This window comes from Ostrinia nubilalis, chromosome 17, assembly GCF_963855985.1.
Source record: "Ostrinia nubilalis chromosome 17, ilOstNubi1.1, whole genome shotgun sequence".
Classification (NCBI taxonomy): Eukaryota; Metazoa; Arthropoda; class Insecta; order Lepidoptera; family Crambidae; genus Ostrinia; species Ostrinia nubilalis.
The window spans coordinates 8087775-8104963 of record NC_087104.1 but is presented as its reverse complement, the minus strand read 5'-3'; the positions used below and the strand labels follow the sequence as shown (position 1 = coordinate 8104963).

Here is a 17189-nt window from a genome sequence, read left to right as displayed (position 1 = left end):
TCTTAAGTTATTAAAAATACAATGTAAGCTTGTCACATATAAGTATTCTACAAAATATAATACTTACTATACGCTGCATAATATTCAATGACTGTTATGATAATATGGAATAATTACCTACCTACGAACATCAATTTTCAGCTGTTGTTACAGGAATCAAACAAATCATTTAACTACTTAGTCCAGAAATCTTTAAACATTTTTCAATTTGGGATTCTTTTTCGTATTGACAAAGGTACATAAAGTGTTAGAAAACAACAATGATGAATAACAAATATACCTACCTAATAATACCTATGTATAGTTATGAGCTCATGCGTGTCTACATAATCGAATTAGGTACTTAGTAATAAGTCACTAAGATTATGCTAAGTCGCAACGAAATAGTGGTACATATTTAGATAGCCTTGTAGCTGAATGGTAATAGAATTAATTACAATAATTGCGATTAGTCTAGACCAGTGTTTTTCAACCTGTGGGTCGCGACCCCCTGGGGGGTCGCGAAACCTCTATAAGGGGGTCGCGAGAGGTTGAAAAACTACCTCAGTAAAATAAACAATAAAGTTTTAAGATAGATTTGTCCGAAATCTAATTATGAAAATGCGTAAATATTGTATGGATTGAAGTATTCGGTCCCTACCACATCTTTGTAACATTATAAAATGCATGAATAAAAAAGTGAAAGGTCGGGGTTGTGGTCGGGGGGTCGCCAAATATTTTTTCACACTAGGGGGGTCGTGTCATGAAAAAGGTTGAAAAACACTGGTCTAGACTAAATTTAATATAAGCGGCTTTTGTCAGTGTAAGTTTGTTTTCGAAGCAAGATACGATAAGAATAAGAAGGAGATAAGAAAATGATAAGAGCCGTACAACGACCCGGATTCATTTGTCAGCATGAGACATGAAGATCCTTCACAAGTATGAACTTGTAAACATATTTTGCTTATTTACAAAGGTTTACACAAAAATAAGATAATTATAGTAAATAGAGTTTTATGTGATAGATACGGAACTTGACTGTTTACCTAACTCTAGTTCTAAACTAAGACTAGTTGAATTTTCCGGAGCATTATTCGATAATGTATATCCACTCCAACAAGAAAAAAAGCCAATGAAAAATCAATAAACCGAAAACTCAGTCCGCTCTACATTCTGGAAAATATTTTCCGCACGTTTTTAGTTGCGTGCTAAGTAGTTTTAGTTGCGTGCAAATGTATTTCATACTTTTTTATCGTCGCTAAATCTCGCCAACGCAAGTCACTGGTCAAATTATGATTATCTTTATGATAAGGAGACACTTGGGAGTGTTATCTAATATTTATGATAGTCCGTAAATGTAAGGCTAGTTAGTATACCCTGCCGCTATCCTACTAAAATTATAAATGCGAAAGTTTCTATGGAGGTCTGGATCGTATTTGTTACTCTTTCACGCAAAAACTGATTTTGATGAAACTTTACAGTATTATTGTTTATAACCCAGAATAACACATAGGCTATAATTTATGACGATCTGTGACAAACTAAATTTCATGCGAGTGAAGCCAAGGAAAAAGCTAGTATTGCTATAGAAACGTTATAAGAAAGTATGATAGTAACAATAAGACACAAACTTTAAAGGCCGGGTGATCGCGAAGTGTAAAAAGGTGCGCATGCACATAAACTCTATTGAAAATACTCTCTCATTACCAGAGACACTGGCAACACAAGGTTCATGCAATGGCATGGACGATGGCATATTTCCATATTAAGACTAAGGGTGGTGAATGCAATCGTTTCAAAGAGGAAACCGTTCAATAGTCCGCATGCACAGCGACTATTCCGAAAGACACACATGTAGAGCTTCTGAACTAGAGACTACCAAAAACAATAAAATGTAAGCGATATGGATTTATAACATTCTTATAAGTTTTTCTGTGACAGACAAAATTCCACGCGGGCGAAGCCGCGGGCGGAAAGCTAGTAGTAAATAGATTTTTATTTAATGTGATAGATACGGAACTTGACTGTTTACCTAACTCTAGTTCTAAACTAAGACTAGTTGAATTTTCCGGAGCATATTCGATATTGTATATCCACTCCAACAAGAAAAAAAAAACCAATGAAAAATCATTAAACCAAAAAATTCAGTCCGCTCTACATTCTGGAAAATCTTTTCCGCACGTTCTTAGTTGCGTGCTAAGTAGTTTAAAATAAACTAACAAGAATATTGTAAAATGGATAAATAAGTTCGTTTGTCCTCAAAATTGACGCGAACGTTAAATTGTGCTAATGTTTTTCATACTTTTTTATCGTCGCCAAATCACTGCGCAAGTCACTGATCAAATTATGATTATCTTTATGATAAGGAGACACTTGGGAGTGTTATCTAATATTTATGATAGTCCGTAAATGTAAGGCTAGTTAGTATACGCTGCCGCTACATATATTGCTATAGAAACGTTATAAGAAACTATGATAGTAACAATAAGACACAAACTTTAAAGGCCGGGTGATCGCGAAGTGTAAAAAGGTGCGCATGCACATAAACTCTATTGAAAATACTCTCTCATTACCAGAGACACTGGCAACAAGGTTCATGAAATGGCATGGACGATGGCATATTTCCTTATTAAGACTAAGGGTGGGGAATGAAATCGTTTTAGAGATTAAACAGTCTGAACTTATAAACACAACAAAGAACAGACTATTCGGAAAGACACATGTAGAGCTTGTGAGCTAGAGACTACCAAAAACAATAAAATGTAAGCGATATGGATTATAACATTCTTATCTAAACTACCTAGGTATTAAAAACAGTTTCGTTGTTTCTGTGATGTTTCTAAGTAAATAATACTCAGTGACACCGCGTTATCTCAATTTATGGTTGCCCTTGGGTTATATAAAACACAAATATTCATAGTAGAGATACGAAAATAACGTAGACGTAGAGTACTATAATACATCAATGACTTTGAGTTTAATGTTTACAGATAACTAGGACAAAACGCTAGATTTTCAGTTTTGTTCACATTGGGGTTACTAGAATTGGATTTTAGGGTAAGTTTTTATCTGTAAATATTATGCTAGATTGATAACAAACCTTAAAAATAGCTATTCGTTCCGTCGACGGCATAAATCCGATTATATTTTGTTGTAAATTCACACTTATTACAACAAAATTAAATGCCCCAGTGATTAGCTGGATATGCTGTCGTCTGAGCCTTGATATGGTTTGAAACGTGACCGATTACATATAGTTAGATAAGCTGCTTTAAGTTGTAGCTCACTCGGTGTCAAACTCATAAAACTCATTTATTTTTAACCGTTTTCAAAAAAGAAGGAGGTTATTGCAAGTAGGCTTTTAAAAAGCACTTTTACACGTCCCAGTATTAATTCTACCACTGCTTCGGGACAATACTCGTAAATGGGCCAGTGAACAAAGCCATTAAAGAATAGTTGCAGTGCCTAGATTATCTGTATCCAAACAGAAAAGAAGGAAGATGTAACAAGTCTTGGACGTGCTCCAGCTCCATGCTCTTTACTACAGTCGTATAGTATACGATAGGTTACTTTAAAATAGTAAGATCGTATACACCTCTTGTAGAGGTAGTAGTAACCATTTTTCAGCAGAACTAGTCCTGAAAACGGAATATTTTCAGTATTTTCAGGAGTAAGTTTATCCTGAAAATACTGAAAATGTTGCCAGGGCGAGTCGTTTGTATAATAAACTACTCACCCTGGCTTCGCACGGGTGTATAGTGTTATATGCATTTTTCTTGAATCACTCTATCTATTGCTGATAACTGCATTAAAATCCGTTCCATACTTTAAAAGATTAAGCACACAGCGGGAGTCTGTTTTAACTATGTAAGATTTTACAGCTGATAGAGTCTTGCCAATTTGTTTTGTATTGCAATAGTAATAAGAGTTATCATATTCACAGACACTCCTAATGATGAGGAGTATAATCGGTCAGTCAGTGTCCTCTGATGCTATTTACAAACATACAAAAATAACCTTCTGATTCATTCTTGTTTACTCAAAATAACAGAAACAATTTTATTGATGTCTATACCTGTAGGTGCTAACTACTCGTACATAGATAAAGTACCAACTATATAACAGATAATCTCAATAAATTGTTGTGTAATATATTGGAATTGATAAATAAATCAACCGAATAGTGGCTTATCGATAAGATAAAAAACTGAAATCGTTTTTAGACAATAATTTTAAAACATACTTAATCAGGAATAATAATGTTGTTTTGAACACTGCAGTTCTAGTGTAATAGGACATCCCGATATAATATGTATTATGTAAAAATATTGGACTCGTATTATTACCACGAAGTCAGCTTTAAAGCTCTATTATGTGCTGTACTTAGTGTCATTAAACCAAAACACATTAGTAAGAAGGTAACAACTACACGTTACAACGCACGCATAGTTATTATTGAAAATTGTAACATATTTTTTTACATACAACTGAAACAAATTTTAATTAGTACATATTTCAGATCCACAAAACCAGTTTCTATAAAACGAAGATTTTCCAAATATTTCGGAAAAATACTTCAGCTTAGTTCACACGCCTTTATGTTATTAGATAAAAGACCGACAAAAATGTAGAGATAATGTGGTTACACAAGGATGGGTTAAATAAATAAATATCTTTGGACAATTTCCTAGATTGTGTGTAATAGGGGTTATATTTAAAACCACTCAAATAAATGCCTAACAATTATAATAGCATTGGTTAAACATCGGTAGCACCAATAAAACGAGCTTAACTAGGCACTCTCTTTTGACGGAGAAAATACAAAAATTTTGTCTCAATAATATTACTGTGTCAATCGCGGACGCGTTAAGTAGGTAGTAAAAAGTGTAATTTCGATGTGGGTGTGTCTCAATTCAACACGCAAGCGTGTACTACTACTGTAACTACCTACGCTACATGTCTTGATTTCGGTCCCCTCTTTTTTCGTCATTAGTTTTGCATTAACCGCGAGGTCACGGACGGGCTCATCATGTTCACCGAGGATCCGGTGTGCGTGGTAAGTTCAACAAGTAGGCATCTACATAGATTCAGTATTTTTGAGTTAAATACCTACACTGGACCGCAAAGAAAAAGGGTCGCTTAGAAAATCTTCTAATATGTATCTTCAAAAGTAACTGATATAGCTTTATGAAATATCTAACCTAACCGACCCTTTTTACGGCCCAGTGTATATCATTAAGGCCCAATTTTTTTATTCATAGTTAAAATAACAAATTGTTAAATTTTGCTACTAATGGTCAAATATATATTAACAAAGTTAACTAATACCTGATATTTGATTTTTGGATATTTCTTGGTGATTGACTATTGGTTATTTTAACTAAGAATCAAAAAGTTCACGTTAAGTAAGACAAAAGTTCCGCAAGTAGAGAAAACGTGCGTATTATCTTTTTAATTAGTATTATTGTTGGGTTACACAACTTTTAACTGGTTTAAGTCGTGCGTTATTATGACGCGGGCGGGTTCAGTTTCATTGTGATTTGGTGATATTCGGTAGAGCTTTGCGTGAAAGGTTTACAACGCGCATTCCTTTGTTTTTTATCTTTTTTTTTTACAACAAGGTATTATTTACTCCCTAGAAAGTGATTGTGATTACAAGCTGTAAATGTAAAGCTGAAAAAGTTGATTAAAAGTAATACCCGACTGCGCCACAAGGAGGGTTATGTTTTTTGTAAGTTGTGTTTGTAAAAAAATCGGTTATTAAAATATTGCAATTCAAAATCCTCGTTCGTAATTAATGTAAATATTATACATAAAATCTCAAATTAAGCTCGAGTGCACAATCGTCAAAGGCAATGGCTTCTTGCTCACGAAGCGAAACATTGTTTTAATCATTCGAGCTACCTGGACCATGAATTAGGCAATCAAATAGGTAGGTACGGTCACTGTGCTATATTAAATTAATATAGCCTACATTACTGATTAGGTACAAATATCATCCAAAAACACATTCAATGTTTTCTAGTTAAACTAATTTTGGTTAATAATGTAGAGTTAAGTATGTAACTGATCTGGTTGTGAGAGAATTAAATAAATGAATTTAATGTTTAAGTATTACGCGGAATGGTGTGCGTCAGAACCGCGGGTGGGGTATCATGAAATCGAATGAAACATATTCTGGTATTTAGTAGTGTTTTACTATTATTTGATAGCGAAGATAAAAATTTTAGTACTTATCTATAAACAAAATTAAACGAAAAACAAAGTTCCACCGCCAACCTGACGTCAGGATGGCGGGTGGGTAGTTGAACGGTGTACAATACTTAGAAACTGTAAATGCCAATTTTTAGTATCTCTTCATTAAATAAATAAAATAATGTTAATTCTTATCTACGCCTTTTTATTTACTTGTGAAATATATTTTTTTCAATGTCGGAAGCCATACAATTTTTTTTTTGTTTAGATTCAAAAGTTCTCTGATTAAAACAGCATTAAACGATAAATGAGGTGCACTGATATTTAATACATATCTACAAGTATTGCATAGTAGAGTAAAAAGATTTAGCAGTTCTACTAAATACAAGATGAAACGATTAACAAAGTCCGCCGCCGTCCATTCTGACATCAAGTTGGCGGGTGGAAATAAAACGGTGTAAAATGCATAAAGACTATAGATGTTAACTTATTATAATAGTCCTTTGGTAACTACTTACATTTATTTTAAAATTAAATTTTAACATCTCTAAATATTATTTATTTCATTATTTTTAATAACCATTCTGTGCGCCCACATGTTGAGTCGCGGCTTAGATTAAATTATGGATTGTAATTTGTACTTAAATATGACTAACTTGTTTTGTGAGCCTTAAATAAATAAATAATAAACCCTTGTGCCACATACTTTATGGAATGAGAACTAGTTGACGGGAGGGATGATCGGGATCACATTCTTTATTAGCCATGGAACATTTCTCTCGACAGAGTAAGAGCAATGAGAATGAGAAAATGTTTAAAATTACTGTGTTTCATCTTTTTAAGCTATTATTTAGGTACTTACCTACTTACTAGTAAACATTTACATAGAAGTTCCTCAGAGCAGGGGGCGTAGTGTGAGTTTATGACAAACGCATTCGATGTCGACTGCAAAAGTAACAATAAACGTATGACAGCGAACCTAGCGGAAATTTTCAAGAACTAAAATCTTCTTTGATGTTAACTCACACTAAGTCCTCAGATGAGAATTCCTATCAAGACTGTAAATTATAGTTAGGAATATTGGCGGATATAATAATATTATAGTTAATTAAGAGATGATTATAAATAAATTATGTAAACAGCAGTTGTTTTATTTAAATATTTATAAATTGAGGAACTTCTATGTAAATGTTTACTAGTAAGTAGGTAAGTACCTAAATAATAGATTAAAAAGATGAAACGCAGTAATTTAAAACATTTTCTCATTCTCATTGCTCTTATTCTGTCGAAAGAAATGTTCCATGGCTAATAAAAAAGTGATCCCGATCATCCCTCCCGTCAACTAGATCTCATTCCATAAAGTATGTGGAACAAGGGTTTATTATTGATTTATTTAAGGCTCACAAAACAAGTTAGTCATATTTAAGTACAAATTACAATCCATAATTTAGTCTAAGCCGCGACTCTTAACATGTGGGCGCACAGAATGGTTATTAAAAATAATGAAATAAATAATATTTAAAGATGTTAAAAGTTATAATCTATATACAGGATGTAAGGTAAATGGGTATATGAGCCGACACTAGCCCATGTTAACATGGTCATATAAATGGTATAGTGAAGTCAGAAATTTGATATCATCATTTTAATTTTTTTAATTTTCATACAAAATAAATTTTATCAAATCCGATTTGTATGAAAATTAAAATTATTAAAATGAAGATAGCTATAAATTTTCTGACTTCACCATACCATTTATATGCCCATGTTAACATGGGCTAGGGTCGGCTCATATACCCATTTACCTAACACCCTGTATATAAAAGAAAGTCGTGTTAGTTACACCACTTATAACTCAAGAACGGCTGAACCGATTTAGCTGAAAATTGTCAGGGAGGTAGTTTAGAGCCAGGAGAAGGACATAGGATACTTTTTATCCCGTTCGAAATAAAAAAAAGTCTGCTTATTTATTGCCATTAAGGCGGAACAAAGTTCGCCGGGTCAGCTAGTTTTAAAATAAATGTAAGTAGTTACCAAAGGACTATTATAATAAGTTAACATCTATAGTCTTTATGTATTTTACACCGTTTTATTTCCACCCGCCAACTTGATGTCAGAATGGACGGCGGCGGACTTTGTTAATCGTTTCATCTTGTATTTAGTAGAACTACTAAATCTTTTTACTCTACTATGCAATACTTGTAGATATGTATTAAATATCAGTGCACCTCATTTATTGTTTAATGCTGTTTTAATCAGAGAACTTTTGAAACTAAACCAAAAAAAAATTGTATGGCTTCCGACATTGAAAAAAATATATTTCACAAGTAAATAAAAAGGCGTAGATAAGAATTAACATTATTTTATTTATTTAATGAAGAGATACTAAAAATTGGCATTTACAGTTTCTAAGTATTGTACACCGTTCAACTACCCACCCGCCATCCTGACGTCAGGTTGGCGGTGGAACTTTGTTTTTCGTTTAATTTTGTTTATAGATAAGTACTAAATTTTTTATCTTCGCTATCAAATAATAGTAAAACACTACTAAATACCAGAATATGTTTCATTCGATTTCATGATACCCCACCCGCGGTTCTGACGCACACCGCGGAATGTAGTAAGAAAATGATATTTATAATATTTTATTGAGTTATCTTTCTTTTATATTACTCTTCCTTACATTTTGTTTGTTGTAGATACGGTGAGACAATAAAGATTACATAATAATAAAAGTAGGTATGTATTAAAGATGCGAAAACGCGTCCCCCACAACTAAATAAGTTGAAGGTAAATAACTTTTTCACGTTATACTTATGTGATCAAAAATTAAAATTCATGTAGGTAATGTGGTAAACAATAAAAATAATTTATGTATAAATACATACTTTACATAGCAGCATCTTCACCTTACTCATTATGATAAGGCAGATGATGTTAGTTTGATAATAATGTTAATTCTCTCCTGAATGAGTTTCATGTCGCAAATGCAAAGTCAAATGGATTTGAACGAGGTTTATACAATACAGGTACAATCATTATAAATCTAAATTGTACAATTAGTTAAGTAATAATAATAATAATAAGCCCCGCAGGGCAGCTTTGTGGCGAGCTGTTGGTGAGTAGCGACACCACGGGGCCAGTTGTTAATCCGAGTGCTCCCGAGAGTCGGTCAAGACCCTCGTCTTCGGCTTGCCGAAGTGGAATCCGAGAGGGTCTGCAGGACTTTCACCTCTGGCTTGCCTTAACCGGCCGGTCAGAGTGGAGTCGCTAGAGCTATATGCTCCAGGGGTGGAAGTGTTAAAGGGCATAACGCCGCGAGTAACTTCGGAGAAAGCGCAGCACACCTCTCTACACCCTTGAGCTGGCAGACGCCAATGTTGCCCCTCAGTCCGGTCTATACGACCCATGACGCCAGGGGGGGCCCATTTAGTCGCTGGCTAGTCACCGCCTGCCATTTTTTCAGTCCGAGACTATGAACCAGGCAGGTGTCCCGTAGTCTCCATCCATAGCCCAGTAACCAGTCCATCCATCCTTCATCCATAACCCTAGTCCATTCTCCAATAACTGCAATAGCTCCTGTGCACAGGCTGGGGATGGTCTCTGGCTACATCCCATGATATAGTCAGAGACTAGATCCAGCATGTGCACCACTTTCACTTTTGTCGATTATTTTGCGCTTAAAACGGCCTCTACGTGTTGGATCTGTATCCCCACGCAAGCCTTACAAAGGACCGGGCCACTTTTGACCCGTGAGCTCCAAAGCGTACAAACATAATAATAATAATAGATCCCGAAGACGTTAGTAGTGCAATCAGTACGGCCCAGAACTGGAAAAGCCCTGGGCCGGACGGATTGCACAACTTTTGGATTAAGTGGATTCGATGCTCACATGACCGTTTAGCGACACAATTCCAAGAAGCCCTAGAGCTCGGTTCCCTTCCAGCCTTCATGACTACCGGTGTCACCACCTTGCTCTACAAATCTGGTAGTACCATAGACCCAAAAAACTACAGACCGATTACATGCTTGCCTACCATCTACAAGCTCCTTACATCTATTCTGACCACAAAAATTAATACGCATATTGTCGCGAACAATATCTTGGCCCCTGCTCAGAATGGATGTAAGGTTGGGTCTCGTGGTACTAAAGAGCTCCTCCTCATAGACATGACCATTAGCCAACAAGTTCGACGGAGCAGGAAAGCTCTCTCTGCTGCCTGGATTGACTATAAGAAGGCCTATGATTCGGTGCCTCATTCATGGCTAGAGAGGATTTTAGAGTTGTATAAGGTAAATGCAACTCTGAGATCCTTTTTAAGCTCATGCATGGGGCAGTGGACTACAGTCCTTCGGCAGCCAGGTGGTAGTGAGAGTTCTCCTGATCCATTGAACTTCATAAGGATTGAGCGAGGCATTTTCCAGGGTGACAGTTTGAGTCCCTTATGGTTCTGCCTAGCACTGAATCCTCTTAGCACTCTGTTAAAGGATTCAGGGCTTGGTTATCGGCTTCGAAGAGGGGGTGAGGTCATTAGTCACTTGCTCTACATGGATGATCTCAAGTTGCTCGCACCAAAACGACAAGACCTGGTGAAGTTGCTAAAAACCACACAGGTATTTAGCAACGCCATCAGGATGGAGTTTGGTGTAGACAAGTGTGCGGTCTTACATGTAGAGCGGGGAAAAGTTGTGAATTCTCCGAATTTACAACTTTCTGAGACAATGACACTCAAATCTCTCTCCGAAACTGAGACCTATAAGTATCTTGGTATGTCAGAATCGTTAGGTATATCGGTAGAAGACATCAAAAAATCGGTGAAAGAACGCTTTTGTAGCCGTCTGACAAAAGTTCCAGTTCTTGAAAATGGTCATGCATTGCTCTATTGGGATCGGTCTATCATCACAGACAGGACTACTGTCTGTAATAAACCTGATATTGTGGTGGTTGATCGATCCCAACGTCGGGCAGTGCTCGTTGACATCACCATCCCGCATGACGAAAACCTCGTGAAGGCCGAAAAGGAAAAACAAACCAAATACCTTGACTTGGCCCACGAGGTGACCGCCATGTGGGATGTTGACTCGACGATCATTGTCCCGATAGTTGTCTCGGCAAACGGGCTAATAGCGAAGAGCTTCGACCAACATCTAAAGAAGCTCTCGCTAGATGGTTGGCTCAAGGGTCAGATTCAAAAGGCGGTGATCCTCAGCACGGCACGCATTGTCCGGAGGTTCCTCAGCCTGTGACCCTGACCACCGGTAGCCTGGGCCCTGCTCCGCTGCCAGCGGGTTAACTATTTTTAAGATTTTTGTTTTTATAACGTATTTTTATTTTTTGATAATAATTACCTACATTGTAAAAAGAAAAAATTAAAAATAAGAAAGTAAGATGAATAAAGGAATAATAATAATAATAATAATAATAAATATCCTTGGACATTTTACACTGCGCTTCTAGTCCCAAACTAAGCAAAGCTTGTACTATGGGTACTAGACAACGGATATAAACATACTTAAATACTTTTTTTTTTGTAAATACATACATATTATACATAGAAAACACCCAGTCCAATACAAACAAATATGTTCATGCACACAAATGTTTGTACTGTGCGGGAATCGAACCCGCTACCTACGGAATAGTTGTCCGTTTCGAACCACTACACCAAACGGCCGACACGTACTTTTATACTAACTACCTTATGACCAAACTTAATAAAGTTTATAACTGCCATTATTTTAAAACCGGCAAATGCTACAATGTGGCAACATTTTGATGGGCAAGATTTTTAATTGCAGAATAACTGCCCTTCAAGGCTGATAAGTTAACGTTGATGGCGACAACGCAAACATCACTCATTCGTTATTATTATTTCCAAGGACAGACTTCCAGAATTTTCAGACAGAATTTTTTGTCGATGGTTGTAGAAAAAAATACAAATGATTGATTAGTGTTACCATAATCCAGAGTAAGAAAGTTCGCTGAAAATCATAAACGTCACTTTCAGTTATCTTGGACTGTCCTATTACCTGTCCTGTCAAATTGGATTTGAGATTATCCAATTTGACAGGACAGGTATTGGAATATTGGCTTTAAAGACCTTATTTCCAAGGAATAACATTGCTGATATACCATTCGTCTCTTTTCTAAAGTCGGTCCTTTTAAATTGGGCACTTTGAATAAAGAAATCTTTAGAAAAGAAGAAAGCTACTAGGGTTTGTGTCAATCACTCAAGCAATGAGGTACCTATCCCCGAATGAGGTACCGAATGTCAAAAGATTACCTCATAGTAAACAGCGCTAACAGATGATTATTTTTTCGTGTTGTTGGTCAATATTATGGAGTGTGTGGCACACATCACGTTTACCAGTTTTTATGGTGGTTACACTATCAGTTCGTTAGTTTACCGAGTTGATGTATAAAATAATTAACGGGTTTAGATGGATACTTAAGTATGCAGAACGAGTTAAGTGCTTTCTATGTTTGTACATATTTAAGTTTACGCTAATTTCATATTGATCATATTTTATGTTTAGTAAAATACTTACATTTAACATAAATGAAAAATGTATCAATAACGTACTAAGGTAATTTAATACATACTGCTCACAGATACCTACTAAACAAAAATTATCTTCGATAACAATGATATAAAAAAAATAAAGATAATTTATTAACTAGGTAACGTAATATTTTGCAGCCGTATTTGAATACCGAGGTTTTGAATAAATGAACAATAACATTAATTTATACCAACACTTCTCAACTTGTTCAGTTTGCTTACGCAAATCGCGTTATTTAATATTTACTTATCTTGTATAATTTTAAAGCCGGGTATTTAACTGAAAATACCTGTACCTAGCACGAGGAAATACATTTACGTTTTCTTATTATATTAAAAGTAAATATTACTCACCTAAAATTTGTAGAAAGCTATCCTCTAACCTCATAGTTGAGGAGAGGAGGTAGTCAGTCCCCTCCAGCTCGCTTGGCGCAAGAACGTCGCTCCTCATATTGCACCTTAACAACACAGCCTTAAAGTTAAATATCGAACACCGTAACGTCTATAAAGACATTTTGTTTATCCGCCGACAACAATTTATCTGGCACCACAACTTTTGCTTCACACACTCTGAAAACTTTATGCAACGATTGAATACCGAAAGCGTTATTACGTCACAACATTGCACTGTTCCTGGGTTTTGTGAGGAGTTTACAATTCTGCAAGTCAGTCCGGTGCGACGTCTTGTTCTTGTGTGGTGTCGGTGCGTACACGCAGCGGAGCCGGTTATTAACTGTTCACGTGTGGTACATTTTGTGATAACGCGGAGATTACGCGGCCGCGACTGTCGTGGCGCGCGGTGTTCTGCCGGGCACTCCTACTAGCGCGCGCATCAGCTGATTCGTCCACTATAAATAATATGGAACTATTTGGATGCAGTTTAACAGATACAGACACCCCTAATTTAAACCTCGTTGACTGTAGGCTGAACGTTACGTCACAATGGAAAAATTTGTTTTCATAATTTTCTTATAAATAGTTATGGTGTTTAGTGCGGTTGCTAGCTCGCATGCACTTGATAGGATGCATTGAATTAATTAACATTAAATTGCCTTAGCCTTGAAAGTTAAACAGATCAGATGCATCGAAGGAAAATATTTTTCACGTATCTTTAAGACAGAATGAGACAATTTCGCTTTAAAAATGTTTTAACGCAGGTATCAATTATAATTTCAAATAAAATGTAGAAAACCAAGTAAAAGAAGTTTAATGTTATGTCTTAGCGCTATTTCAAATGTGCTTCCAACAATGTTTCAGTCATAATAATAATATGGCTTTAGAAATATTATTTCATAATGAATAAAAAATCTCACATTCTTACCGTAAGTTACTAAGTTAAATTAAAAAATGATAAGGCATCCAATTTAAACACATTTAAGGAATCAACATAAACTTCAAGTTCTTGTACCAAATTGGTTGATAATAATTGTCGATGAAGTGATGTTTACTGAGATTCAAGGGCAAGTTTATGATTCCATCTTTGTTTTGTTTTTGCTGTCTTAAAAAATCATAATAACATCGAAAAGCAACAATATAGTGCTCGTGCGTTGCTAGTTTCCTTACTTGTAACGATCATACCTAATTAATTTAATTTAGTTAAAAATAAATCTTATATCCTTCGCGTAATTTATGATATCGCCAACCGGCAACTAAAATGTTGATATTTAAAAACCAATTATAAGCTTCAAAATAATAAAAGATGACTATGAGATTGAATAAAAGCATCGGTTAACACTATTACAGTTCCATACATACATAAAACAGTAGGTACCTAATAAAAGTTTTAATAGCTACCTATCTGATGACGTAAATGATGTTTCCGCCATCCTTCTACTCTTACTTGTACATGTGGGAGTGAAAGGCATAAACGTCACCTGTCGCCAGTTCGAAATAATCTTATAACGTACTCGTATGGTCTACCAGAATCTCATGGCAAACAAAAATATTGGAAAAGTGTGTTTTTCATATGGCAATTGTCTATGGTTTAATTGTCACCTGTCAATGAAAATTATGAAATCTGTCAGCCGCTGCAAAAATTTTGTAATCTCTTCTTGACTATTTGTTATTTTTGTGAAAAACTCGAAAAAGCTCAAGCAAGTCATATTGTTTTCAATGTGAATTGTAAAATTAGGCATAATTCAAAGTCAATCTTTGATTCTAAAGCGCGTCGTCGAGTTGACAGTAAGTTGGACTGAAATGTTTTGATACATTTAGTTTATTACCCAACTGCGTCAGGAGGGTCATGTTTTTTTTATATTATTCTTACTAATAGCTGCTTTATCGGGTTTTTCAGGTATATCTCACAAATTAGTGCAGAGGAATGGTCAAAATGTTATGACGCATGTAAATAAAATTGAAAAAGTTTTCATCAAGCAAGATTGACTAATGGAGAAGTTTCCAATTTTTTTCTTTTAAATAAACTTGAAATAAATATAAGTAAAACTAATAATAATTGTGAAAGAATCATGAAAATATCTCTACAAATAAATAAGTTACAGGGCGCTAAAGTTGCGCATAACTATTCACGCCATTTTGATCGGTGTATTCACGACAGTCATTCGGAGAACAAACAGTAAATCACCCCTGATCCAGTGCTGTTGACAGATCCATTTTTTTTAAATCTAGCAGTTTTTAATTTTTCAGCTAGGGTCACTCAAGATTCTTTCTTAGTAAAATTTTGTAACCTTTTTTTTTAAATATCCCAGACCTTGCCATATACAAAAAGAACGGCACCGCCTATGCTTCAATTCCACGCGAAAATATGTAGGTAATTTAAATAATTAATTTCCCAGACATTTCTTGATCGATTTCAAAAAAAACTTCACCGTCTTTTTGGTTTTGGTATATATTTTAACCCCATTCAGAGAAATATAGTGTTTTTAACATCAGGAAATTTCTCCATTGAAATGCTGGAAGAGCAATTTATTTACAATACCTCTTTATCTGTGATCATCTATTGAAGAAAAAGAAATGCAAGTGGAGTTATTAGAATCGTTTTCTAGTTCTGAATGAAGTTATAAGTTAAAAGTATGATGCATAATAAAATTAGTTACTTAAATTAATATACGATTTATTTATTTTTCAAGACTTTTTCCTGCGTTGAAAACCCGATGAATAACAACATTCTTCATACACATACCTACCTAAAATGTATATTCGTACTTCATGTTCATTAATAATAAAGTCATAAAAGTAAAAAATTTAACAGTATCAAGATCGTTTATTCCAATTTCCCCAGTATTGCTCTCAACAAAGTTTATTTTCCCTATTTGCCATGAGATTCTGGTACACCTATACAGGGTGACTGGAACTGAACCCGCCATAGCTAATACGCGTATAGAGGAGGTCATTTGCTAATTATTGAACCTTACTTTCTATGACTAAAGTTTTATAGTTTAGGAGATATGTCAATTTTTATACTTGTTTCAGATTTTCCCGAAATTTGACCTAAAAACTGCTTGAATTTTTTTTCTCGCATGATTTTAACCGATTTTTTTATTTGATATTAATATCGAATATGTCTTTATTCAAATAAAATAAATTTCTGATCCAGATAATGATTGAATAGCTAGTTACAAGCCGCCAAAGTTCAACAAAAGTACAAACCACGATAAAAAATTCTAGTTTTTAGGTCAAATTTTTGAAAAATCTGAAAAAAGTATAAAAATTGACATATCTCCTAAACTATAAAACTTTAGCCATAGAAAGTAAGGTTCAATAATTAGCAAATGACCTCCTCTATACGCCTATTAGCTATGGCGGGTTCAGTTCCAGTCACCCTGTATAAGTAGTAGATTAACCCAAATGGCAATGATTGAGCTTACTCCAAGCACATGAGTTTATTTTCGTACTTAATAGGCTTCAAATGTTGTAGTCAAATCTACCTATTGAAAAATTAAATTAAACATTAATAAAAATTTTCGTCCCTTAGCTTCGTTTAAGGAAATCAGTCGCGTGGGAGCGGGCATCCACGGATTAAGTAACAACCAACATAATAGCCAATATGATCCCTTTGGACTTGTATTTTAAGGTTCAATATTCCATAAGTCTAAAGCTGACCGGACCCTAATTCTATATTAAATTATCAAGTATAGTTAGAGGGGCCCAAATTGTATGATATTGTCTATGATATTAGTCTTCGTGCAAGTAAACGGTTACAGAGAAACAAACAATTATTCTAGTAATTATCAGGTAATAAAATAAGTAATATTTTATATGTCTCAATAGCTTTTTAACGTAGAAAACTTTAGTAACTAAGTTAGGATTAGTTTATCAGTCCTCGTGACTAAACTTTGCGATTAGCGAACGAAAAATATCAAATGCGAAATAATCCGTACTTGGGTCAAGATAGTGATAGTACCAGTGACAGAAATACGCTATCGTAAATTATTGGGGATAAAGTAGATTAAATTTACTATGAAGCATCCTAAAGTCCGGCTGAGGTGCACTGTG

At 34.9% G+C, this 17189-nt stretch overlaps 1 protein-coding gene across 1 annotated transcript in view; it reads right to left on the bottom strand.

Moving 5' to 3' along the window:
* LOC135079985 (transcription factor HNF-4 homolog) overlaps positions 1–13550 on the bottom strand; it is a 59075-nt gene extending 45525 nt beyond the window's left edge. The window contains exon 1 of the mRNA XM_063974644.1: positions 13092–13550. Within this exon, the coding sequence (XP_063830714.1) occupies positions 13092–13188 (97 nt within the window). The 5' untranslated portion in view covers positions 13189–13550. The remainder of the gene's footprint in view (positions 1–13091) is intronic.
* Positions 13551–17189: the final 3639 nt, after the last annotated feature.